Raw genomic sequence first — 26566 nt, 5'->3', positions numbered from 1 at the left:
CTCTGTGTGTCATCCCTGTGGCATGTGCTCTGAAGTGGAGTGGGGTGTGGTTGGTGGGTCCTATATAAATATACGCTGCCTGCGGGAGGAACTCAGGTGAAGGTGTCGGTTCAGGCCGGTGGAGTATGGCTGGTGCGCACACCTCGGTCTGCGTTGGCATGCAGGGAGACGACCTGAGAGCTGGAGAGGAGGTGGGTGCAGACTGCTTCAATGTGAACGACATGGTATTATTTCTTCAGACCTGGTTGCTGAAAGAAAAACTGCATCCACTCACCAGCTGGTTGAACGTCCAGGTGTGTGTGGTTGAACATTTAATCTGGTTTTAATATTTGTTCAGGGAAAGTGGTGCAGCAGCTCTCGGTGGATATTCAGTTGGTCACTTGTTGACTTTTTCAGTGTTTGCTGCTTTTCTTTGTTTGTGCTTGTCAACCTGTTGAGCAGCAAACACTGAAAATTGTGATAAACTCATTTCCAGCTTCTTCGTGGAGCCTCGATCCTACTGACTCTGTGTTGTGGCTGTTACTAGAAAATACTACAGTACTTGTGCAAATACACTCGGTTACTTCCCACTACTGAAGGTGTGTCTAGTACTTGGACTTCTGTCGTACAGGATGTAGCTGCTTCGATTTACATGCGATACAGGCTCAACTCGCTTTGTCACGACTGATATCGACCAATCACAGCGGCTGTCTCAAACTCCAGGCAGAGCATCGCGGCCTGTGATTGGCTGAGAGCTGAAGACTACGTAGACCATCGTCGCTGCTGCTGCTGTTGAGTCTTCAGGAATCAGGTTCGAGTCTCCGGATCTGTTGCTGCGCGCTGGTCAGTGGAAACCCCTTTTTTTAAATCCAGATGTCAGTGTGGATGAGTTCAGAGTGTGTACAGGTGTGTGTCAGAGGTGTGTGAGTGAGTGTGTGGAGATCGAGGCCGCTTCATGTTTTGTGTTGACGCCTTCAAATAGAAAACCGGAGATCGAGCCACGTTTTCAATCCGCGTCTCCGCAGCTTTCACTTTTATTCTGCTCTGGTCCTCACAATGTCCGCAACTGTTGTGATCCGATCACCGTGTTCTTCTTCTTTGTCCGTCAGTGTCGCTGAGAAACCCCCGTGTGTGTGTGTGTGTGTGTGTGTGTGTGTGTGTGTGTGTGTGTGTGTGTGTGTGTGTGTGTGTGTGTGTGTGTGTGTGTGTGTGTGTGTGTGTGTGTGATGGAAACAGACACGTAGCGTTGGATCTGATCAGACACTCAGAAGATACTTTGATTTTCTTGTCTAATCTGCGTGTTATCCATCGGTCACTGACCCGCACCATGCACTGACGCCATTGTTTGTGAGTGAGATAAGATTGTGACGAGTGGGAGAGAGAAACAATGGAATAATTATCAAGGACACGTCGTAGCATTCCCGCCATATCAATTAGAAGTGATGTATGTGTGTGTGTGTGTGTGTGTGTGTGTGTGTGTGTGTGTGTGTGTGTGTGTGTGTGTGTGTTAGACCTGGTCACCTCCTTAGGGCACCTCCAGAAGGAACTTAGACTTCAAGCTTTCACTTCTATTCAGGAAATATGAAGTTATTGTTTTGTTTTCATCATCTCAAAGTTATTTCAAGTTGTCATGCATGTGTATATATAAGCCAGAGGTCAGCATCACCTTACATCATCAACTGTGTATAAAGATGGTCGACACCTCTCCACTTCCTCCACCTATTCTGAAATGAAGCCAAAATACGGAAGCCGCCATCTTGCGCCTATATCATTTTGAGCCAAAGTCTGCACAAGAGCATTTGGTGGATGAAGCCGCAGTAACGAGATAAACAAGCTTTTCGTCTTGTTTTTATATCATCAAATAACGAAAAAGTAAAACTGACACATCCATCCACTAACATGGAGGAGGCAGAGTTCATGATCTGTACTGTAGCCAACCACCGGTAGGGGATAGAGTTGCTTTGGCATTTGTTTTTGAGAGCTTTCGTCCATCTTTATTTACTTTTTATGTATTTATTCGGTCACACATACGCAAATGTTTCTCGGGCGAACTTTTCACTTCCAGTCTGTGCACAGGAGGAGGCGAATTAAACATTTGTGTAGAGTTCAACTTTGGTGAACGGTGATCTGCGATATTCTCTTTATGTATTAATGTATGTGTGACCGGACCTTTACAGCACAGCATTGACTAATGTGGTGGTTTAGGTCTTTACTCTGTCTGAGGTTCAAGACAAAAGTGTCTACACTGAGGGGATGACTGTCTTCCATTATAACCATCATCTGAATGAGATGCTACTGTAATCGTGTTTCAGTTCATGATGACTGATGAAAATCTCCTTTCTGTGTAAACCAGATTCTTGCTTTGATAGTCACCAGCTTGTTAGTCAACGTCTCACCTTTCCCTCACATCCTCAGTAACATGACGAGGGTGGGAGGGAACTAACTATTGCATAAAGTTGTGCAAAAGTGACGTGGATTGTGGAGATTACAACACTCATGTTTCTACTAACTGCTAACTTTTCAAAACTACACAGAACTAAATGGAAAAAAAACCTCTAACTTCAACAGCAGAAAAAGTTACTTACAAACACTGGTGATGTTCACAACCTTGTTACTCTTACTAGTCAGAACCATAAATACTAGTAACTTAACTAATTATTCATATTTTATTCATAAGCAATGCCAGTTAACTGTTGTGTCTAAGAGGTTATACAGCTAACCTGCCACCAGTTGACAGCATACAGCCAACGAACAGGCTTTTATGACCAAAATATTTATATTGGCGGGCGTCACTCTGGGCCCCAGCTGGCTACTGTTTTCTTTTCCCTCATCTCTTTACTGTCCCTCTCGTGCCATAAAGTGCTGTGTATTCTATTTTTAATTTGCTTTTCAAGACTCTTTATTTAACATTTCTTCCAAAGCAGTCTTGTCTAGGCCATAGGTTTGGTCTCAGTCTTGCTTCTCGAAGCTTAAAGTCAGATACTTAATAATCATGTCTGGTTGCCCCGTCCAGGGGTTATGTGGTCACAGGATATGTAAGGATGTCAAAGTTGGTCATAACAACAGTTCTGGGGGGTGTAGCAGTTCACGGAAGTGCTTGGTACTGGAGATGTTTTATGGAAAACTTCATCCAAGAGAAATCTGTGGAATTTAGCTGGACTGTTGCCTTTGTAGATTTACTCCCTTTTTAAACAACATTGAGGGGAAAAAGAAGAAGCGAAAATGCTCTTTTTAGTCACATGAGCAGTTACATGACAGAGATGGCAACAGAGTAACTGTGCAGACTCTGTCACGTGTCTTTTCCTTTGAGTACAGGAGTAGCTTTCATTTACGCAAACAGAGGGACACTTTGTGGTCTTGTGATTCTGAAGCAGACTGCCACCCTGTCATCACTTCGCTCTGGTCGGTGGCAGAGAAGCAAACTGAGGATTTGGCTCCACAAATCAAATATTTCTACCAAACCGGAGAACAATGTTTGAAAGCTGAACTTATATTCTGAGACATGAGCTCATACAGTCAACAATGTGCTTCTACATTTATCAAGTGTGTTTGTTATTGGGCTGATATTTTTAGTTTTTCTTCAGATCCTGATGATTCATTGCCGTTTGCTACATATCATGAATAAAACTGTAATACATTAGCTCATCCTTGAACAGGATTTGCACTTGAGCTACTTAAGGTAGATTTTCATTTTGGCAAATGTGGTGAACATAACTACTCCCATGATCCCACACTGCTTCATGACATCATTTGTTTTGATTAAGGGACCCCTAGTGGCCGAAGTCAGAAACTGTACGTTTATTTCGATGAATCAATTTGTTTTTGTGATGTTCATTTTCTTTTAATATTTTCTGACAATTTATAGATTAAACTTTCAGAAGACAACTGTTAGACACATCAACAATGGCAGTAGTTTTTGTCTCTGCAGTAACAGCACAGTTTTCTCACTTAATTCTAACCAAGAAAGTGAATCACCATATTTTCCTAAACCCTTCCAGTAATAAAAGCTGAAAAACAGAAAGGGAGCCAATGCTGGAGTTTTTCAACTTCTATGTGAATTATAATGTGGTTTAAAATCCCCACAGCGGAGTGTCTCAGTAAGTGTGTCTCAGAAATTACAGTAGTTTTTTCTTTGACCTACAGTATAGCGGTCATGTGGCCTGACACTGTGTTTGCAGTAGTTGACGTATGTGTGACCTTTGTCCCACTTAACATATCCCCCTCCTCCACCCTCCCCTCCCCTCGTACACTGTTTGACCATGTGACTTTGGGTGTACAATTTCATCAGGGGGGTCAGGACCTACAGTCTTGAGCGTGGTAGTCTTGTGCAAAGTCAGACTCTGTTCCGTACACCAGAGTTCATTGTGACCGGAGGAGGTCAGGAGGAGTATTGATCTACCCCCTCACCCAATTTCTCAACGTATTGTCACTGAATATCAGCTCATGTCTCTACCTGTTCACCTTTTCACAACTTCCCTTCAGTCTGGGCATCGGCTCATCCAAAGTTACCTGTGGAGCATCCTTGCTCAATGCCCCTGTAAACCTTTATATATTAAAGGTTTTACACAGGAATATGTCAACTCGTTCCTCTATTTAGATCCCTCCCCTTGGGACATGCTGCCCTGTTTGTTAATCAGTCGAATTATCAATAAGGTCCTGGCAGCTGCATCCACGTCAATAACACATGAATTCCACATGTCGACATTTAGCATTTTTGAACCAAATCGATAACGAGCAACTGCTTTTGCTTCTACTTGTCTTCAAATCAGGGAGTAGTAGACAAGTTTAAAGAATTAAGTACTGCACCAGTGTGGCCTGTTATAATGCGTCTGGGCCATTTTTACCCCTTTATGAAGAAGTGAGATTCGAACACCGTCTGAAAGAGTTTGGTTTCAGGTTTACAGTAAATGTCTTCCTCTCATGTGAGCTATAATAAGCAGAAAATCTGTAACAGAAACTCATTGACATAGAGCAAGGACATAGAGGAGCAATGATTTACAGACTTACGTGAGATTATGGCTGGAACGAATTGTCGCTTTCATAATTCATTAAACGCATCTAACCTCTGTTTCTCTTTAGAACAATTTTTCGGTTGTGACATGTTCTTGTCATACGTACTAAATTGTTCCACTTAAAATACTAATTTCTTGCTATAATGACATATTTAATTAGTTTTATGCTGTTTCTTAAGCCTCATTTACACTGGACAAAAAGCCCACTATGAAACTCAAAAACATCTTGCTTTTGTCTTCAGTGGGAAAGGAAACAATTGCTGATAATTTTCAGGTCAAATGACTCAGCAGTAATCATGCGTATCTGTATGGAGATGACAATCTGCGCTTGTGAGTCTCCAGCTATTTCAGAAAGGAACTCTGGAAAATGTGTGTACCCCTCTGGATGAACTGAAAGCGAGTGGGGGGGTTGATGAACCTTCTTTCACGTGACAGACACAAAAACGAAGTGGTGTCATACACGTAGAAGACACCGAAGAAGATAACAAGAGAGTTGGTGGCATTAAGAGCCGATGCCGGTGTCTGTGTAATGATCTCCGCAGCAGAGTTTATTCATCACTTCCTGTCTCTATCTGCTGCACCCGGCTGCTTCACCTCTCGCCTGAATAATGCAGAGGATTTGTTGCTCTTGCAAAAACGCGTCTGTGAAGAAAACCTCCCTTTGCGTTGTGCATGCGTGAAAAGCAAAATGCTGGTTTAGTCCAGACCCAATTCTCCGGAATTTATCCGCAGGTTATGTCTGTGATTTTCAATGAGCTGTTTTCAATCTTGAGAAGGAGGTTGTGCGAAGAGGCTAAAGCTAAATGGCAACAATCCTCATCAGCTGCTACATGAAGAAGTCATGTAATACTAATGCTATAAAAACAACAGCACTGTTCTTGTATGTCAGTGTAAGTAAGTAATGTATGTTCATCATAGGAGCATTAGTGTGGTAATATGAGACTCATGTTAGTCTAACACGATGCTCTCCTTTGCTTTGGAAGTGACATTCACCACTGTAGATATCAAGCTGCTTGGCCAGACATGCCAGCACTTGCATCATTACACAAACATAAATGCATATAAATGAAGTCTTTACATGCCTGCACCTGTGATGGATTATGGGAAAAGCTAGACGCAAATGCCACCTTTAAAAACAAGTATTGCTTTTCTATGGCTCCATGTTAGACAGGCCTGCTGTGTCAAGTCAAACTAAACTTTGGTTTAAGGGAGAGTTAATTGGAAATTTGGGACAAGACAACGTTTGACATCTTTGTGTGATGATAAATGACTGTAATAAAGAATCATCCAAAATAGTTCATGTCGATTCACATAGCAGCTGAGAGAAGGATACTAGATTTGGAAGTATCTGTCATATAAGAATGAGATTATTGTGGTGTTTGAAGGCTCCGTGTGCTAATGCTCCGGTGGTAAGGCCGACATAATGAGCTTAAATCATCTGACCTGACGCTCAATGGCCAAACCCATTATCAGCTCAGTGTCACACTGGTCTTGGGTTTTAGAGGAAGAAGAACTTGTGCATTTCAGAATAGTGTGACTGTCCTGCCATCTTTTTTTGCTGCAACTTCCTGGTTGTGGTTTGCGCTTTTTCAAAACTGACATCTGTGGTCTGCACTCAAGCTGCAGGCTGCTGCCAACTAATCGTGATGTTCTGTTATGTGTCAAATGAACCGGCTGCCCTCTCCCCCTCTTTTTTCCACTGTCTTGTGTTGTGTGCTGGGGTGTGGGGTGACCGGAGAGCTGGCCCTGCCATTGGCTTGTCATCGGCCCAGGCCAAGTATGGAGAGTGGAGGTGGTGGTGGAGCAACTTTTGCTAGCATGTGCCTTCTGTTGGCCATTCGACGGAGAGACACATATGCAACTAAATGACAATGTGTGCCAAAAGAGGTGCCTGTGTGGACGAAAAATATCTTAAAATGTCTTAAATTTGTATAACCAACCATAAAAAAGACAAATGAAGCATGATATAAAAGTTATGACATAAAAAAGAAGAAACAATTGCACACTTGTATTTCTCCAAGTAAGCCGTTTGTAATTATATAAATAAGTGACAAAAAAGAAAAGTAAAAAGTAGAATTGATTTCATTAGTGGTCTGCAACTTGGTAATATACTGTGGACAATAACACAATATGAATCTTTAGATAATTAGAGATTTTGCTGTTAATATTTGTCCATTCTGATCAATATTTCTTGATGACCTTTATTTTTGTTTTTTGCATCAATGTGATGCAGAATTCCTACTGAATCGACCAGAATCTGACCTAACCGTTTGGTAATTCTATCAGTACCAGATAATATCCAGAACACCTGACTATACTGCTGTATCTATACATTCATGTCATGACATAATTACATATACCATGGTGGGATTTATAATAGGATTTTATTCATACCACTCACTGTTATACAAAGTTTCTGTTTAATGCCACAAAGATCCATGTGTATTTCTCTTGCCACAGTCACAGCTGGTTAAACTAAGTTCGCTCTCAGGCTTCTTATGTTCTACTGTCTTTGTTGTAGCTGATAACTTCAGCAGGAAACGTGTAAATCCACGTGTTGTATGTGTCCACATGTGTCCACCACTTTACTCTTGTCTCATCAGTTGAAACTGTTGTAGATTGTCCTGAGTTTAAATAATGAACTGGGAAACGTTTGATTCTGAGGAATCTGCACATATACTCAGCTTGTGTATTTTGGTTACAGTCAATATTCTGTGATATCAGTATGAAAATGGGGGGATTTGTCAACATATCTATCTTGAAGAATACATAGACTTTCTTGTAATTGGCGTAATTCTTTGTTCATCCGAGGTTCGGATGCTGAGCAACACTAGAATTGCACAAACTGTGTTCAGTTAATGGAGATAATGTGTTGCTCTTTGACCCTTGAATAAACACTTAGAATCACTGTTGCTTCTCAAAAGTTTTGGACATCATTATGTTTGAAGTACTGAGACACGTGGTTTAACATTTATTAATGTCCGGTTATAGTCAACTTTTAACTATATATTGATTTTGTCTTAGGACAATATGCTCAAGCCAGTCAATCTGTGAAGCAGAAAAAACCCCTCACATCATCCTGGGTCTTGAATTGCTCTCTGAGTGGCTGTGGTGTCTCATGCGTCTGTGTTTCTGTTTGAAAGGGGCGTGTTCCTGCTATTCATAGTGGCGAGAACCTCTGAGGTCTATTAGAGGTCAGCACCAGTCCTGCTAATAGCAACTATTGCAGCACGCGGTCATTCAGATAAACTACACCTCCACGACACAGATTCTGCTTCCTCTCATACAATCACTACTGAATTGTGAGTACTGAGATTTATTTTTCCTTGGTTTGGCATTTGAAGATCGACAAATGTTCTGGAAATTTCATTGAACTGCTTTTACCCATTTTATCATATTTTGTCCTGGAGAGGACTTAGAAGTGGTCTGATCACTGCTTGTCTTTCATAGTGGCTCATAGCTGAACTTTAATGTGGGATGAAGAACGTTTACTTCCATAGAGGCTGAAAGGATCCAAACCACCTAATCCTGCTGCTACTATACTTTCTCTTTAATCCTTTAATTATTTTATATAAAAATGAATTGGATTTACTATGATCTCACTTCAGCACAATTTGTTGTATTGAAGTTGCAATTAACTGAATCCAAGCACCTTGTTCGGCTGCTTTTCTGATACACTTTGACCCAGTTGGCACCAGCCACCTGTGTCATGGGTGGGGCTTTAATAATAGAAGTAGGTGAGAAGTCAATTATTGCCACTGAGGTGGTTGAGCACTTGTTCATCTGAATGCAGCGGGGTCGTTACCTTACAATGGAGAGGTCAAATGAGTTGAACTTTTAAGTGCGTAAAGCCGCCTGTCTGATACCTAACGAGATTACAAGTGAGACAAGGAACATTAAATGAAAGATAAGTTATCCCTGAGATGTAGATATAGATACAATATCTATATGATGGAGACTAATATATTACTATATTTATTCTGTATACTATTAGTATACAGAATTGCAGACTAATCCATCACATTTTTTTAGTTCATGAATTCATTGTATGAACTGAAAAAGTTTATGAAAAAGTATGTTGGTCTGATACAGGCTCAGATGATTTGCAATTTAGAATGTATTTAATAAATCACCGTTATTTCACTGTTTTAGTCAAAATTTTGTCGGACAGAGGCATTTAACCAGCACTTTAGATAATGTGGTTTCAGCCCCGTGAGCTCATTCCTTAAACATCCCGAACCTCAAAGCCTCATTCTCCTTCAGAAGTGTGTGTGTCCGTGTGTGTGTCTGTGTGTGTGTGCTTTTAACCCCTTGGAGGCCCTGTGATGCGAAAATATGTGTGGAGTCATATTTCCTTCCTGTGCCTTTTGTTTCCAAAGTGCACAGCTGTTGAATAGGATGGCACGTCTACCTTCTGTGTACAACATGTGGAAATGTTGAATAGAAATGACAGCAAACACAAACAGACACATGCAGCTCACACAGCTGCTTATTTTTCCACCGTTTAAATTTTTCTTTTGGAAAAACATGTTTGGATTATATGGATTTTTAAGTGCTCAAAGAAAACCTATTCCAAATCTTTTATAATAAGAAGAAACAGTCTGTGAAAACCTTTTCTCATTCAAGGACTTTAATTCTAGGTCATTACTCCAAGGATTTATTTTCACGTTCTACTCTATTGACATATAGGGGAGAAGCTGCTCACACACATTCATATAACACACACGGCAGTGGGACCGATACAGACCTCTCTAAATTGTATATGTAGAAGGAATAGCAACTTGAATCAAATATAAACAAAATAAAGTAGCTGGCTAAACTAAACTGAGTTGTTGGCTGTTTGACCAGCAGTCCTGGAACACTCTGTGGTCACTTCCCATAGGTTTTCATGTAAAAAACAAACCCTTATGTAGATTTACATCCTTAGCCTACATGAGTATTTATCTTTGGGTCATTAACTGTCTGTTTACCTTTCAAACAGCTACATTTTCAGACAGCCACCACACCTCTCGCCTTATCTTTGGCCCGTCACATCTACACTGGTCCACTGCAGCGATTCATTCTTGGAGAAAATCCTTAATGGAAACGTCAGCACTCAGGATCCCAGTGTCGAGCGCTCACCATCCAACATGACAACGACCTTTTACACACAGTCAGGACAACATGGAGCGGCTCAGGGACAACTCTGTGAATGTCCTTGAGTGGCCGAGCCAGAGCCCCGACTTGAACCCACTTAACCATCGCTCCAAAAATGTCTGACAGACTTAATAAACCTGAGGCTCTGCAGAGAAGAATGGTAGAAAATCCTGGTTTACAAATCTTGTTGAGTAACACAGAAGAAGACCTGAGGCTGTAGACGCTGCTTGAAAGTGCATAAACATGCTTTAAAGGTCAAGTGTGTACAATTTTTAGTGAAAAGGAACTATTGGCAGAAATTTAATGTAGAATAATTCTCATGATGTTTTCACTAGTTCGTTTCATCTAAATTATATGAATTGTAGTATTCTTTACCCCAGAAAAGGCCCTTTATATTTAAATACTTTATATTTACATCGAGGGGTCCTCTCTCCGGGGGCCGCCATGTTTTTTACATTAGTCCAGACTGGACAAACTAAACACCTTTTGAGTTTTTATGACAACTGAAGCTACCACAGTTTCTTTTTCTGCAACAAGCAATTTCAGCACTATAGAGATCACTAAATTCTACACACTGTACCTTTAAGTGCTGAGGAAATATATGTTGATATATTTCAGTTTCTACTTGAAACTGATGGAAGGAATACTGAATACACCTGCGTGTGTGTGTATATGTATAATCTTGGTGATTCATGACTTCTTTATTTTGAAGGCTAATGTCAGGATCTAAGGTGTCTGTCGTTTCTTTTGTGTAGAAAACTTAGACATTTGAAATAAAGAAGGAAGCACAGATTATCGCCCCCCTATTGGAGCCACTCCAGTACAACAAGCTTTAAATAGACTTAAAGATACAGATATTTTGAACAGAAATATACATATGGAAGAAGACATACTGCAGAATTGAGACTGAAATCTTCCATGTGTAATGTTCCCCTTTCTGTTTCGTTGCAGGGTGAGTGCAGATCAGCCATGCAGGCTCAGGAAGTCCTGAGACAGCTGCGCATTCCCGAGCTGGAAGACCTCCGGCAGTACATGCGTGGCTTGCCTACCAACGCGCTCATGGGCATGGGTGCTTTCGCCGCCATCACCACCTACTGGTTCGCCACCCGGCCGAAAGCCCTCAAACCTCCCTGTGATCTGGAGCTGCAGTCAGTGGAAATTCCAGTATGTGATTTTTTTTTTGTCCTTAATATATAAAATGTCCTAAACACAACAGAGGGAAAACAAGATATCTCTGTCCACCCACTGGCCTGTAACACTGTGTGTTATTGGAATAACTGAATCATGATCCAGCTACAAGAACGAAAGGGAAAAGAAAACTCGACAGCAAGTCTCATTCAGCAGGAATGTTAATGGATCCACTCCAGGAACGTAATCACAGCTGTAGTTCTTCAAATTACATGTTTGTTTTGACGTCCTCACATATACAGAGCTAATAAGTTTATCTCTGACCTAAACCAGGATGTGCTGGTAAAGACGGCTTTGATATTTTTAAGTTTTTATGGTGCCACTTTCTAATAAGAACCCTTTAGAACTCCTTAGGTGCTGGGTTGTGACGAATCCCTTTATTTCACTCTGTCCTCCTCCCAGAGATGTTCTGCAAACTAATGGACCAATCTGAGAGGACATGTCTAAAGTATAGATTCACCCTGATATGGCTGCAATTTTCTTTTCCTTCTCTTCTTAAAAATGTCCATAAGTTGGCAATATTTCACGCTGAAAACAAAGGAAAACTGTGACGTGCACCAAATGAAAGACTTGAGTTTTAAGGGGTGAAACAAGTGTTGTCAATCTTAACACAAGGAATAGACCATACTTCAATGTTAGCAGTCCTTATTTCCATTTAAGGTTAGTAGCACACAACTGTTGTATAAGTTATGTTTTTTAATGCACTGGTATGGGATCAGTACTCTGTATCAGTGGAATCTCTATCAGGCAGAACTGTGTCGGAACATCTCCTCCTCCCCCTGAAGCCGAGTGCTCATTTGTCTTTAGTTCTTGGACTTTTGACCTCTGACATTCCAGAAAAGACAATCGATCTATGAAACTGCAAATGGACAAAAAAACTGTTTATTAACAACCTACTAACATCTGATGAAATGAAGATTGTATAGTGATGGTTTTAAAACATTTACAAATGTATCTTTAACAAGTAGATTAAACAGAAGAGCATTTTTTTCACATGGCAACAATGAAGTCAGTCTTATGAATGTTTGAAAACGGATCTGTGACGACCTGGACTGCAGATAATGATTACCTTCATTTAAACTCCCAAATTTTTTTATTAATCTTTAACTCAATGAAATGTCAAGAGTGGAAAGATTTCTCAGCTCTGCAGGATCCCAGGTGACGTCCTCTAAGAAGGTATTTCATTTGTTGTTACATGAGACAAAGAGAAACCTCAGATCTGCCATCAGACGAGTTGGAGCCTGAGAATGTGAAGCAGTTTTCACAGATATTTTGCTTGAAAAAAGACACGAAACAAAAAGACAAATCAATATTTTTCATCTGACTATTTCAGCTGTAGCAGCAGCTGCTTGTGCCTGGAACGAAACATGTAGATCGGAAGATAGAAAACTGGAGTGTGACCTCTGCAAAAACAGGAAACAGATGAAGGAGAAAATTAACAGCATTGATTTCAGTCTCCACTTACAGAGTCATATGACTGATGACACAGATGACCTGTGTTGGGAACAGAGTGTGACATAAAGATGAATTACATTACTACCATTGGTGTGTGTATGTAGTGTTCATGTCTTTCAGCAGCTATTTCCTGGATTTTCTCATTGTTTTTAGCCACAAACCAAAATGATCCATGTTTGTGTCGTATCAGAGAAACACATTCTCCATAATAAATAATAATAATAAATCTCATCATAAGGTGTTGTGTGGTAGGTTTGCCCAGTGCTGCTTATAACCTTTGGATTGTTTTGTTTGTAGGGTGCAGAGCATGCAAGGAGATCCGTTCTGAACGAGAGCAGTGAACACATGACGCACTTTTACGACGATGCACGCACAATGTACGAGGTGTTTCAGCGAGGGCTCGGAATATCGCGTGAGTGCTGAGCTTCTATCAGATAATTGGGAGAGTCCCTGGAGATAAGAGATCCACCTTTTTCCTGTGAATGTAGATAAATGTGAGATTTATTTTTCCCTCCAGGTGACGGACCTTGTCTCGGATCGAGAAAACCAAACCAGCCGTACGAGTGGCTGACATATAAAGAGGTGAGGCGAGGAGAATGAGATCCACTGTGTTTCTCTGTGACGAGGCACAACTGGACAAGCCTTTGTTTTGTTTTGCACAGGTAGCAGACAGAGCAGAGCACATCGGTTCTGCTCTCCTTCACAGAGGACACTCTCATACAGGAGACAAGTACATTGGCATTTTTTCCCAGAACAGGCCTGAGGTAAAACAACGTTTTATATTACCTGCCATTCCTTTACACGCCTGTTTCTCCGTCTGTTCCTCTGTCTGTCACTCAGTCTGTCGAGTAAAGACCTGTCTCCAAAATCATTCACTGCTCACTTCAGTCCCATGTTCACCATTTTTACAGCCTAACATAACAAACTGAAATGATCTAACAAAGCAACATTAGGTCCAATCGATGGTCACTAACACAGAGCTAATGACCCTCTAACGTAAAGAATGATATAATAAACTTATCTAATGAAAAAAAGGAAATATTTACTTGGTTCAAAGTAACAATATTATCTGAAAGAAACAGTCTGCATGCCAGTGACAACTAGTGGCCAGAGGTTGAGTTGTCCATTCTTTCCCATTCTTGTCAATATATCTCAAGAGCACCTTGAGGGAATTCTTTCAGATTTGGTACAAACGTTCACTTGAGAACTGATGCGATCAAAGGTCAAGTTCACTGTGACCTCACATGTGAAGCATGATGTCCCAAGTCTGTCTTCAGGGAATGTCATCAGTTCATTTTTACTCAAAGATTAATAAAGATTCACGATGACCTCCTGTGAGTCTGAAAAAGTAAAGGTTGACAACCACAGGGCGTTAATTTTAGTTACATCCTATGTATAAATAGTCCATCAAGTTTCTAGACTTTGATTCATATTGTACTGAAATTGAAAATATAAAGCTAAATATATAGCTACATTTTGTATTGTTTGTTAACAATGTGTGTCTGGTCTCTTCTCTCAGTGGACCATTTCAGAGCTGGCCTGTCACACGTACTCCATGGTAGTCGTCCCACTGTACGACACACTCGGCACAGAGGCCATCGCCTACGTTATCGACAAAGGTGAGAGCACCAACCACGCACGTAAACCACCTGCACTGCTTTAGGTCCAGGACGCTGATGTAACGGTTAATTTGGTGGCATCTTGTTTTGCAGCTGCCATCTCCACCGTGATCTGTGATGTGCCTGAAAAGGCTCAGATGATTCTGGACAGTGGGAAAGGGCAAACGGTGAAGACGATTGTGCTCATGGAGGCGTTTGACAGCGAGCTGGTGGCCCGTGGACAAGAGTGTGGCATTGAGATTCTGAGTTTGAAACACTTTGAGGTAAGAACAACAACTTCATCCTTAAGTCTCAATTTTATTTTCCGTGCTTTAACAAAACCTGTATCTACTGAGCTTTTGCGACCATCAGAAGATGTTCTGGGAAACTAGACGCTCTTGTCATTGTCGTACGAGTCACACTGTCATTAACTCATGTTCTGGTTGGATCTAAATTGATATTAGGCCCTGGGGGGGTTCTGTGTGCAGGAAGAGCTGATAATAATTGTACTTTGAAACAGACACACACTCCGTAACTCACGCTAATAATGTGTTTATATTCTCCAGGCCTTGGGTAAAGCCAACCACCAGAATCCAGTGGTGAGTAGGAACAAAAAAAGTCTCTTTATTCTTACTCAATTCAACTTGGAGCATTTATATTATTTGTAACCACTGAACACAGTTGATGTTTTCATGCACACTTCCAATGCAACATCACATTAGCTTTCATTTGCATAAGTGCAGATCTGTGCTCTGATTACAGCCCCCTACACCAGAGGACCTCGCACTTATCTGCTTTACATCTGGAACCACAGGTAATAACACAACAACACAACCTTTCACAAATGTTTTCTTTTCTACATCATGTATAAACATGAGCTTTAATTTCTTTTCAGGAAATCCAAAAGGTGCAATGCTCACTCACGGAAATGTGATCGCCAACACTGCAGCTTTCCTTAGAGTAACACAGGTAAACAAACACAGCAGATGACTCACCCTCAAAATTAGAGCCCGATCGATACGGATGTTCCGGGGCCGATGGTGATACTGATATTGGAGTGTAAGATAATCAGTTACAGATATATCAGCTGATAAATATGTTTATAAAAATTCCTAAAACAAAGTTCACAAACCCTGATGACAAAGAAATGTGAATAATAAGATCTAGAACTATAGTAAAAAGGAAATGCAGATAGAACTTGAATTTTAAGAAATGTGAGTAAAATGTTAACATCTTTCCACATTTTGTATTTCGTGGAATTAAAAAGGAGCAACCAGCAGGCGAAACTCAGGGCTGAAAAAAGTATAGCAGTAGTAAAAAAGTTTTTTTTAATAAGATTTAAAAAAAAAAATAATTGTAAAAGGTAAGCTACAGTATAATAGAATATATTAAATGAAATAAATTATTATTTGTATATATTAATAATGTAGCTGTAGAAAGAACGAAAACATATAATATAAAATAAATACTATATTTACCTCAAACTCTTTTTTTGACCTTGATTAAATTGTGCCTCTACAACGTCTGAGACCAAACCTCGCCCTTGCATTCATGAGATCTGTTTCTAATCAAACATGAGCTTTTGTTGTTTTTTTGGGGGCTTTTCTCTATTTCTTATCTCCCCTCTCACTCTGACTGACCTTCTCTGACCGCTCTATATTTTCCTTTCCTCTGTCGTCGTCTTCATCCGCTGCGTCTATGACATCCTCCAGGCCACACTGAGGCCCAGCTGTAAAGACGTGCTCATCTCCTTCCTTCCTTTGGCCCATATGTTTGAGAGGGTGGTGGAGGTACAGTACGCCATGCCTGACAAGCGTCCGTGTGTGGGCTTTGTTTTGTGTGTTCTCTGCAGGTACACTGCATGCTGGATCTCCATGACATTCACGTATCCTATCTCCCCCTAGCTCACATGTTTGAGAGGGTTGTGCAGGTATGTGTGGACTTGTTTACCTAACATTTGTCGTTATGAAATGATTAGAGATCGAAGAATCAGGAGCATTATGTCCCGTTGCTTTCACAATTGGAGACTGTGGCTTTAATAGTTTTTAAGAGTATTTCTGAAAACAGATTTGAATTATTTGTCAGAAGTCTGGAAATATTTAAAGCATCATTGCTTTGCTACTTAATTGAACGTTTTAGGAGCATGCTGTGATTTACGCTTTTCATTGTATTTCATAAAACTGAAAATGAGCGTCAGAAATGTTCACTTACTTTCTTTCTATTTCTTCTAGCTGATATTTTCATATTTAAATTGCTGTTCAGCTAATTTTTGACTGTTTTTCATGTTTTGTGTCAAACAAAAATTTGACACAATAATTTTTACAAATGCAACACACACGGAAGTCAGCTTATTATCATTTGCATCCATTTCAATTAATAATAAATGTAACAGTGTCCAACCGCTTGTATGGCAGTGTAGTGCCTCCAAGTGGAACAACTGTGCCCTCTTGTGGCTAAAACATCACACTGACTCCACTTGTACATGGAGGAATAAGCAGCTGTGTGTTCATCAGGGCGTCGTCCTCATCCACGGAGCTCGAATCGGCTACTTCCAAGGAGACATTCGACTTTTGATGGACGACTTGAAAACGCTGCAGCCGACGGTCTTCCCCGTCGTCCCACGTCTCCTCAACCGCATGTTTGATAAGGTCAGACACAGGATCACTTCTGCAGTTTATTTAATGTTACATTGTTATTTTCAATGTTATTTTCGTTATTTATCTCGCCTACCTCATTTGTCTGTGGTCTGTCTTCCTATGTAAAGGTTTCGTATAAATTAAAACAGTTCTCTGCTGCATCAGGGAACTTGGAAATAAATGTTCTTCACGTGTCATTAGGTTTTCTGTCAGGCCAACACGCCGCTGAAGAGATGGCTGCTGGACTTTGCCTTCAGGAGGAAGGAGGCAGAAATGAAAAATGGTGTGGTCAGAACGGACAGCATGTGGGACAAACTCATCTTCAAAAAAGTTCAGGTAAATGTGATTTTAAGGAATTTTAAAACTGTCTGCAGCTATAAAATGTCTTGCAAACAGAAAAACATTTATCTTTGTGTTTTGTTCCGTGTAGCAGCCCCATACTGATAAATACACAAATAATCTTTGTGCGTTAGTGTTAATAGTGTTATTTCTTTTATAATGTTTGATCATTTTTCTGTCAATCCTATACGATGCATAATAGATAATGGCAAGTTTTTGTATGGTTTAAGGTAGACTGGGTCGTCCACCAGATTGGTTCGATCCCCGTCTCCCCCAGTCAATTTACCGTAAAGAACATTTACTCAGTTTGACATTTCTGTCTTCTCGTTTTGTTTCACACTCTGCAGGCGAGTCTGGGCGGACGTGTGAGACTCATGATCACAGGAGCTGCACCGGTGTCACCAACGATCCTGACGTTCCTGCGAGCTGCTCTGGGCTGTCAGGTGACCACACATCTCACTTAAAGAGTTTTCAGACATGAACAGGAAAATGCTCAGTAAAATTTGGTCTGAACATTTTCCTGCTGGGTTCACTTGGTCATTTATCAGGGGGTTGGTAGGAATAGTTCTGGATTATTTTATTACTATTATTTCATTACTCAGCCCCTTTGGAGAATTTCAGGTAAATGTCTGAAACAGCTTTATAGTTTCCATAAATGTGACCAATATTTTTTTTTTGTAGTTTTATGAAGGCTACGGTCAAACTGAATGCACAGCAGGCTGCACCATGTCGATGCCTGGAGACTGGACAGCAGGTAGAGCTTCTGCTAACTGTCGCTGTTGCAATTATTTTAATTTCTGTCAACAATGAAACTGAACTGTCTCTAATCTGTCCTCAGGTCACGTCGGGCCTCCTCTGCCCTGCAACGCTGTCAAACTGGTGGATGTGGCAGAAATGAATTACCTGGCAGTCAATGGAGAGGGAGAGGTGAGGAGCTCTGCTTCATTAGAAATGAGACAGAGGATGAGGAAAATATTTGTGCATCAAAGTTAAAACCACTCAGAACTCAACTATGTTCTTTTTACTCGTTTTCTCTGTAGGTTTGCGTCAAAGGACCAAATGTATTCAATGGATACCTGAAGGACCCTGAGAAAACAGCTGAGGCTATCGACGAGGACGGATGGCTGCACACAGGGGACGTTGGGAAATGGCTTCCTGTAAGCTGAACAACACTGACCTAAGAAATCTGATCATTATCGAGATGGTAAAGTTGAGTGAAGTTAAGTTTCTTTTGTGGTTCGTGGCAGAACGGCTGTCTTAAGATCATCGACAGAAAGAAGCACATTTTCAAGCTGGCACAAGGAGAATACATCGCCCCCGAGAAAATAGAGACTGTCTACAACCGCAGTGATCCAGTGGCTCAGATATTTGTTCATGGTGACAGTTTACAGGTCAGTAATTCATCTTGTATCCATACATATACTCATATTAGAGTTTGCACTCTGTGATCTTCATGTTCTCTGTGCTGTTTTTAAGGCGTGCCTGGTGGGGATAGTTGTGGCTGATCCAGACTTTTTACCAATTTGGGCCAAGAAAAAAGGGATTGAAGGATCTTACACTGAACTGTGCAGTAAAAAGGTCAGATTTATTTCTCTCTCTTTCTCAACAGTCCGATCTTAACTCTACTGCCCCCTCTGTTTTTTTTTTCTGACTGTCATTTTCATTTTTCTGACTTAAAACTGTTTAGGAGGTGAAGGAAGCCATTCTGGAGGACATCCTGAGGTTGGGAAAAGAAGCAGGACTCAAGTCGTTTGAACAGGTGATTTCTTCCACGTTTGACTCGATCACAATAGTTCCGCTTTTTTCACTTAGCTGCATTTGGACTGGAAACTATGAAGGAGTATTAGTCATAATACTACAAGAATAAATTTGTAACATTACAAGAAACAAAGTCCTGAATTTACGAGAATCAACTAGGAATGTTATGAGAATAAAGTCATAATGTTGTGAGAAAAAAGTTTTACACTTGCTACAATAAAGTTGTAGTATTATGAGAATAAAGTCAATATTACGAGAGGAAAGTCAAATTTACAAGAATAAAGTTGTAATATAAGAATAATTTTACAGGAAAAATATTAGAATCAGCCTGTTGCCTCTACTCGTTAAAATCTGACTTTAATATATAGATTTTTTTTCTCAATAATGATATTCTCAAAATCTAGCATTTGATTGTAAACACTAGTTTACAGTTTTGGACACTTAATTGATTGATATGTATTATTGAAAATGGTTGGTTGCAGCACTATATGAAACTCACTGTTTATCTTTGTTTGTTCTGCAGGTGAGAGATATTGCTCTACACCCCGAGATGTTTTCAGTCCAGAACGGTCTCCTGACTCCCACCCTGAAGGCCAAGAGGAATGAGCTGCGGAGCCACTTCAGGGAGCAGATTGATCAACTTTATGCCAAAATTAAGTTGTAAACTGGAATCTGGGACTAATGTAAGGAGGTGAGAATCACTTAGAGCAAAGCCAGAACCAAACCAGTCTAGTGAAGGGGCCTTTACTCGATTTTTCTACCTGTGACACTCCTTACAGTTTTGTGGGGACAAAACAAACCAACTGAAACTTCAATTAGTGATTGTACGTTATTTTTCCCCTGCTATTACTGGCTATTAGTTCAGATTATCCCAGAACATCTTGTTATTGACTTAATTTATACAATTCAATTACATTCTATTTGTACAGTGCCAAATCACATCATACTATATTTCAAGGCACTTTACAGGAATAAGGGTTAAAAAAAAAATGGGAAAAATGTGACGTGCTCATGCCTTAACCAACAATAACTCTTCTTCATGGTTAGAAAGGTTTAACCTCTGCAAACATGTTGATCAGATAAAAACCCACAAATGTGCTTTTAAAAACATGTATGCTGTGTCTCAAATCACATACTTTCATTCATGCAGCCCAGGAGTGACGGCACCATCTGCGTCCATGACGTGCCCCTTTTTCGTATGTCATTTTCACAAATTTGAAAATGGTGGTGCCCTCTTTCCGCTGTGTTGCCAAAATGGCAAGAATTTGACTCTTGACGGTTTTTTTTGCACCATGTTGGTACATCTGCTGCCTTAAAATATAACGTATGAGCTAGTGGTTCCTGTGTGGTGACACAGGAATTTGTGTATGCGATTTGTTTCAGGTCATTAGAATAGGGCTGCTAGGCGACATATGAATAATGTTACCGTCAGTGTCTGGAAGCCAGAGAGGCTTGGCAACTTAGCCAGTTAGCAAGCAGGTAACGCAAGGACGGAATGAAAAGATGAGGCTGATGAAAGAATATCTGCGCTTTTCTCAGACATGATAGAAAATTCTGTTACTGTTAAAATTGCAATATATCCATTTACCATTGATTTAAAAAGTGTTGCATCTCGTGAGCTTGGAGCTTTCAGAAAGTTCTGAGGTTGTGAATTCCAGAGGGGTGTGTTCACATGAACTCTTTTTGTAAAGACGAGCCCAGTTGAAGGCTGCGTTATAGTGCACTCCATACTTGAATTGAGACACAGCACAACAACATTAACTATTTATAAACCAGACTATTTAATGTTATGGTTATCTGCTTAAGCTGATAACCTGTAAATATCGTATCTGCTGAAAATGTGTACGCAGTGTCGTGCCTGATACTCGGATTGTTAATTCCCTGCATTCCCATGTTTCTCAGTGCTGGAGGCTAAAGGGCTGATAAACCGGTTCTTGTGCACAATGTAGTGAACAGCCGACTGGGAATCATGTTGCTAGAGAGATGTTTTTTTTGCTCTTTGGGGTTGTTTGTGTTTTCTTTTGAAGACAGCATAGAAAATATTGAAGGTTACATTATTGTACATGCAGCCTCCTCTTTGAGATTTCAGTGCCACTAGCTGCGAGGTAAAACAAAAGTGCATTCATACAAAGGTATTCAAGGGGAAATATGTGGTAACATTATCACATTTCATATTAAAAGCCCAGTGTTTTTAATTCAAGGCCTTTATCAACATTTCGCAAACACTTTCAATGGAATGTGTATTTCAGTGGTTAAACTTTGTGTTTTTCTGAATTGTGATCATAACACACATCTAATCGTGTTGGTGACAAACAGATCAAGCCATATTATTATTTTTTTCAAAGACGTATGATCTGAAAAGGACAATAGTACATTGTGCTGGAGGAAAAAAGTGCAGTATCTATATTTGTCAACTGTACCAAATAAAAACTTTCTTCCAAACCCAGGTGTTAAACTCTCTTTTATAATGTGAAACATGTTTTGGGTGCAAAAAACTGTTTTATTGCCAATGACAAAGTGTATTATAGTTTATATATATATATGCTGTTTTACTTCAGATATATATATCTGAAGTAAAACAGCATTTAAAAATTTTATTCAAGCTTTACAAAATAAGTTTTTATTTATGTGCAGTATTTGTTACCAATTAAATTTTTCTTAAAAACATTTTAAATGTTTACAACTTCACAATAAGGTCTTCACTATCTTAAAATATAGCTGCTCTACTTGTTTGTGCCTACAGGGAGAGCTACAGTTGTTGGAAAATATATTTATAAACCTTTTCTTACAAACATGTTGCTAAAACAACACTTAATACCAGGTTTGGAAACTGTTACAGGGAGCACAGCAAATAAAACAGTTTGATGATGAACAGTGTGTGCAGTATAACCTTTTACCTTCTACTGGGAATCAAACTCTGCCATGCAACTGAGCAGCAGCTGATCAGAGATCTCCGCACTGGTTTGTTCAAAGTCGTTCAGGCTCTCTAAATAGTCCTGCTCATCCTGTCCATCTCCCCACAAGTCAGCTGGTTCTTCCTGTGGACAGGCTGTTCTCTGCTTTGTCTGGCTTGGTGCCTGGGTTGGCTCAATGTTTCCAGCGTCGTCCATTATGTAAGCCTGGTCCTCATCGTCCTGTAAGTGAACACGAGACGTGATGAGGAGTTGGAGAATGATGTCTTTCAACGTAAACAGTTTTCTGTCTGGATTAAGGGAAAAACAATGCAAACAAACCAGTGTCATGATGTAGCTCACACAGATTTCCTGTGGCAGAGGGTAACCTGTAAAAGTAGAAAATGTTCGGGTTGTATTACCACAATTCTGCAATTATTATAATGTGCCCTTCAATTATTTTAAATATGAGAACTAAGACAAGCAGCTATTTATATTTTATAACCTACTTGAGGATCTGAAGTTCCTGCAGTCAGGATCGTGACACTTCTGGTACCACACTTCCTCTTTGAGATCCACAACAATCCTATAGAGGAGGATGAGACTACATGAGGCAGGTGGAGCAAACTCAAAGAAACGTGTAACACGAGACACTGTACTGACATTATGTTGTTGCTTTTATGAAACGTTCCCACATTTTCACACCAGCGGTATTTGACAATGTCGTAGACGAGCAGCTGTTCTGCAACAAAGTAGTTCCATCGCCTGATGCCTGTTGATGTAGACAAGAGTAACTGGGGATTTCATCCTTTGCATTGTCCAAATAAATAAACACACACACAATCTGCAACTCATATTACAAGGGGCTGGATAATTTGACAATAATTTGGACCTTATACTATATTGTTTTATTATCATTATTCATTATGATCTTATTTGCATAAAATGATGAAAATCAGTAACGTGTAGTGGATGATCAAACATGTAAGAGAATCTTTACTTACTTAACTACAACAAGCAAGCTCTGAGCTTTGTCATTTAACTTTAAATTGTTTTAAAAATTATAAAAACATAAGCGCACTCTTAAATTGCTACAAACCTGCACAAATTTGATTCTGTAAAAATTATTCAGAATTACAATAAAATCAATTTATGTACTTTTGTCAAAGAAACATGATCAAAAACATTGATTGTTCCAGTTTTTCAACCATGAGGGTCTATAGAAAAGTGTGACAGACACTTCCTGTGTCAACCCAAACACTTACTTCCTTGAATTCCATCCTTTCTAACCAGGGTTAAGACAAAGTTGTCTACTTCTTGGTGAGGGGACATCAAGGAACCAGAAAGTGAGTCTGTGTGCAATGGATGGAGAACAAAAAAGTTACATGAATGTTTAAAATATTGAGGTAAAATGTAATATATTTCAAAGAATTTGTTTTCAGTTCAGGGTTACCTGAATTTCTGGCTGATCCCTGCTGAGGTCTCTGGGTCGTGGATGTCTTTGTTTCTGGGACATCACATGAGAGAATCCTCTGACCTGTGAAACTGATGATATTGAGGAATAAGCTCTGGTGCTGTGTTTTAAAGACACTTACATTAACATCAGTGAGTGTCAGAGTGCTCCAGTGTACCTCACATTACAGACCAAGGACGCCAAGAACACACTTTCCTCGGAGGAGATCCCCTTCTTCTGTTTGGCAAGAAACTGGTTGTTGTCTGCCACAGTGAAGGCAGCGTTCTTTCCCACTTTTGAAGACTTGTAAAGGCGGAAATTTCTGTTCTTGGTGTAGACACCTAAATTGAAGGCATTGAAAATAAAATCCATGTGTACATACTAGTGAGGTTCACAAACAATGATTCTTAAAGCGGGTGCTGAAAAAGGTAAAACGGAAGTTTTTGGTTTCTCTTACCTAGATCAACAAAGAGACATTCCTGCCCATCCTTGTTTTTCACCTTGAGGAAACTGAGGTCTGTCTCTTCCTGCTTACGTCTCTTGGTCTGAGGACTTTCAGCTAACACATCAATTCCTTCTGCTTTCCCCTCAGGAACAACGTGTGTTCTGTGTCAGAATATCAGTGCTTTAGAGATGATGAGGACAAAAACAAACAAAAGATGTGAATCGCAGTTCTAAAAGAAAGAAAAACTAACCGCGTTTCACCATTTTCTGCCTCTGAATAAATCCCACCATCCAGGGAACCTCCATTTCTGGCTTTGATCAGGACTGGTTGAAGAGCTGCGTGGATAAACCGACCTAAAAAACAATGAATGATCAAACTGAATATATGAATAAAATGCAGATTACAGAAAAATATTTTTTTTGCCTCCATGTGACTTGAAACATACCAACATGTATGTTGTCTTTGAACACTGCATTTTGGAGATTGAAGATGAGATGTTGACTGAACTTCTCCTCGGTGCTGGACTCAAGAGTGAGGACGTTCTTTGCAGAGCATTCAATCCCATAAACTTCCATCAGTTTGTTACCGAAAACCTATGGACAAACAAATCAACAGGTCATAAACATACAGACATCCTGGATCTCTAAAGTAAGAAAGTAACAAGAACACAAAATGTAATCTATGGAGATCTTTTCTTCAATATATAATTAATTCATTTTTAAAGATTCACTGAGCGCTCTGAGAATTGAAAAAAAAATCTAAAACAAGCTGCTCAACTCAAACAGAAAGTAGGTAACTGTTGAAAGAAGAAACAAAAAGGAACCCAACCTGGATAAGAGAAGACACCATAGTTTTCCCATCAGCCCCTTTGTTTGAGGGCTTGTGAAACTCCAAGTCAAAGTAAAGTTTACAAACAGCACCCTCTGGAATCACCTCATAGCAGTGCATCAAGGACTGAGGGTAAGTCCTGAAGAAATATTCACAATCAACATCAAGGCACAGAACATGAAGGGAGTGAAGCAGAGTGAAGCTTCTACTCACCTGTAGTAATGCCACAGCTCAGTGTAACTGGTAACCAGGTAGATCCTTTGACCTTGACTCGTCTTTTCTTTTTCAAGTGCAAAAACATGAACAACCTGGAAAAACATCCATTGTAGAAATGTAAGAACTGTTTCCTGATAAGACATAAAATAACTTCTACAACAGGGTCACACATCTGAGGTACAGGCAGATGAGACAGTCCAGCGTCACCAGTATGTCGTTACCTCTTTGCAGCCCTGAGCGAAGCCGATCGCCAGGCTTTGACGTGGGAAGAGCTTCCAGACAGACGAGGGCTGGCACGGCCACAGTCGAGGTTTGTAGCGTGCAGAGAGAGGATTGAGCTGGAATGACTGAGCGAGCTGCTCGACCTTCTTCAGTCGCTCTCCCCACTTACTCATCCTCAGGGGGTCAGAGGTCAGCTACTGCGTCCTGGAGCTGGTAGAAATTCAGAGAGTTGGTCAAAGACAGTTGAGCGCTGGAGGTGCACTTAATAAACTCAGTTTCTATTAGAATGAAAGGATTTGCTGAAATTAGTGGATTCCATTCTTCCCTCTCTGCAGACCGGCTGCCACGTCACAAAGCCAAAGTAGTTTTGTTGTGTCTGTTATTTGTAGTTGTGTCGTGTTATTTGTAGTTGGGTCGTGTTATTTGTGGTTGTGTCGTGTTATTTGTAGTTGTGTTTTCCGTTGATGCACTTGCGTGAGACGTCTCGGCCACCGTAGGCAACAACCAAAACAAATGTCAGGAAGCAGAGCTAACGAAGCTAAGCTAACCACTTATATATCACCAGACAGTGTGTTTATAGCTCGACACACCTCGTGTATCATTTGGGATTGTTATCAACAACATTGTCCATACAGATTCTATTTAGTAACCAGGCTTCTCCTCCTCTGACACTGACTGAAACTCTCCCTGAGCAGAATCCACCTCCCCGTGGTTGTCAGCAGGACACAGTCGGCCATTACTCACCATTAGTTGAAGACAAAACAGTCCAGTGCGTTTTCTTTGAGTCAAACTGTCAAAACAAACACAAGCTTCTGTCAAAAGCGTCCATTTTCTATTTTGGCGCGCCTGGAACCGGAAACGTGCGCTGTTTCCGGTCATAAAACGATTTCTGGTCAGAAAGACAAACAATAAATAAAAAGTCTGTGATTTTTATTTCAACATGTTTATGACACGAGACGATGTGTGACCGAACATTTAAAAACACACGATGTACCGGGCCAGCATCGACCACACAGGAGGAGCCCTTCCGGTTGTGTTTTTCAAAATAAAAGCCCCCCTACCACGAAAAATTAGTGGAAAACAAAGTCAGAAAAAATAAATAAATGAAATATATTATAAATTGAAAAGCACATGAGATACAGTTTTATTGCATATGCACAGAAATACAATGAAACCCCCCTTTGCCCTGAAGGGAACAGTTCAGGTGAATAATAATTTAGGCAGGAATCCTCACATCCTTCCCTAATAGGTAAATAAACTTGTACACAAATGTACTCACATAACACTGCAGTTTCTTTTTTCTGATCCAATTCAAACTATTATCCACCACAGAGAAACTGTTTTCCAGACTTCACACTGTTACTCATTATTACTCACCTACAGCCTTGAAAAAATTTACCAGTGAAGAAG

At 40.2% G+C, this 26566-nt stretch overlaps 2 protein-coding genes across 6 annotated transcripts; one reads left to right on the top strand and one right to left on the bottom strand.

The window, feature by feature from the left end:
- acsl1a (acyl-CoA synthetase long chain family member 1a) lies at nt 1-21543 on the top strand. 4 transcript variants are annotated; one of them, XM_020100383.2, is made up of 21 exons: nt 1-191; nt 11079-11291; nt 13068-13182; nt 13288-13352; nt 13433-13534; nt 14290-14389; nt 14483-14652; nt 14935-14967; nt 15131-15182; nt 15264-15337; nt 16221-16298; nt 16882-17016; nt 17206-17340; nt 17691-17786; nt 18025-18097; nt 18182-18270; nt 18384-18500; nt 18591-18734; nt 18820-18921; nt 19031-19102; nt 19625-21543. In XM_020100383.2, exons 1-21 carry the CDS (start codon nt 126-128, stop codon nt 19763-19765), a joined length of 2172 nt encoding a protein of 723 aa, XP_019955942.2. In that variant the 5' UTR covers nt 1-125; the 3' UTR covers nt 19766-21543. The 4 variants fall into 4 exon arrangements, with proteins under 4 accessions (XP_019955942.2, XP_019955944.2, XP_019955946.2 ...); XM_020100385.2 differs by lacking the exon at nt 1-191 and adding an exon at nt 697-822; XM_020100387.2 differs by lacking the exon at nt 1-191 and adding an exon at nt 8134-8293.
- primpol (primase and polymerase (DNA-directed)) lies at nt 21256-26527 on the bottom strand. Of its 2 annotated transcripts, none has more exons than XM_069529724.1 (14): nt 26436-26527; nt 25156-25366; nt 24932-25026; nt 24719-24857; nt 24336-24483; nt 24141-24243; nt 23903-24051; nt 23624-23786; nt 23446-23537; nt 23258-23344; nt 22656-22764; nt 22502-22578; nt 22335-22381; nt 21256-22235 (listed from the first exon to the last, which is right to left on the bottom strand). In XM_069529724.1, the coding sequence occupies exons 2-14, from the start codon at nt 25327-25329 to the stop codon at nt 22002-22004; spliced, it is 1617 nt and encodes a 538-aa protein (XP_069385825.1). In that variant the 5' UTR covers nt 25330-25366; nt 26436-26527; the 3' UTR covers nt 21256-22001. The 2 variants fall into 2 exon arrangements, with proteins under 2 accessions (XP_069385825.1, XP_019955886.2); XM_020100327.2 differs by lacking the exon at nt 26436-26527 and adding an exon at nt 25901-26148.
- Nucleotides 26528-26566: the final 39 nt, after the last annotated feature.

The sequence above is a fragment of the Paralichthys olivaceus genome, chromosome 8, assembly GCF_024713975.1.
Source record: "Paralichthys olivaceus isolate ysfri-2021 chromosome 8, ASM2471397v2, whole genome shotgun sequence".
Taxonomy (NCBI): domain Eukaryota; kingdom Metazoa; phylum Chordata; class Actinopteri; order Pleuronectiformes; family Paralichthyidae; genus Paralichthys; species Paralichthys olivaceus.
The sequence above is the reverse complement of the archived record's forward strand: the minus strand, read 5'-3'. Positions and strand labels throughout refer to the sequence as shown.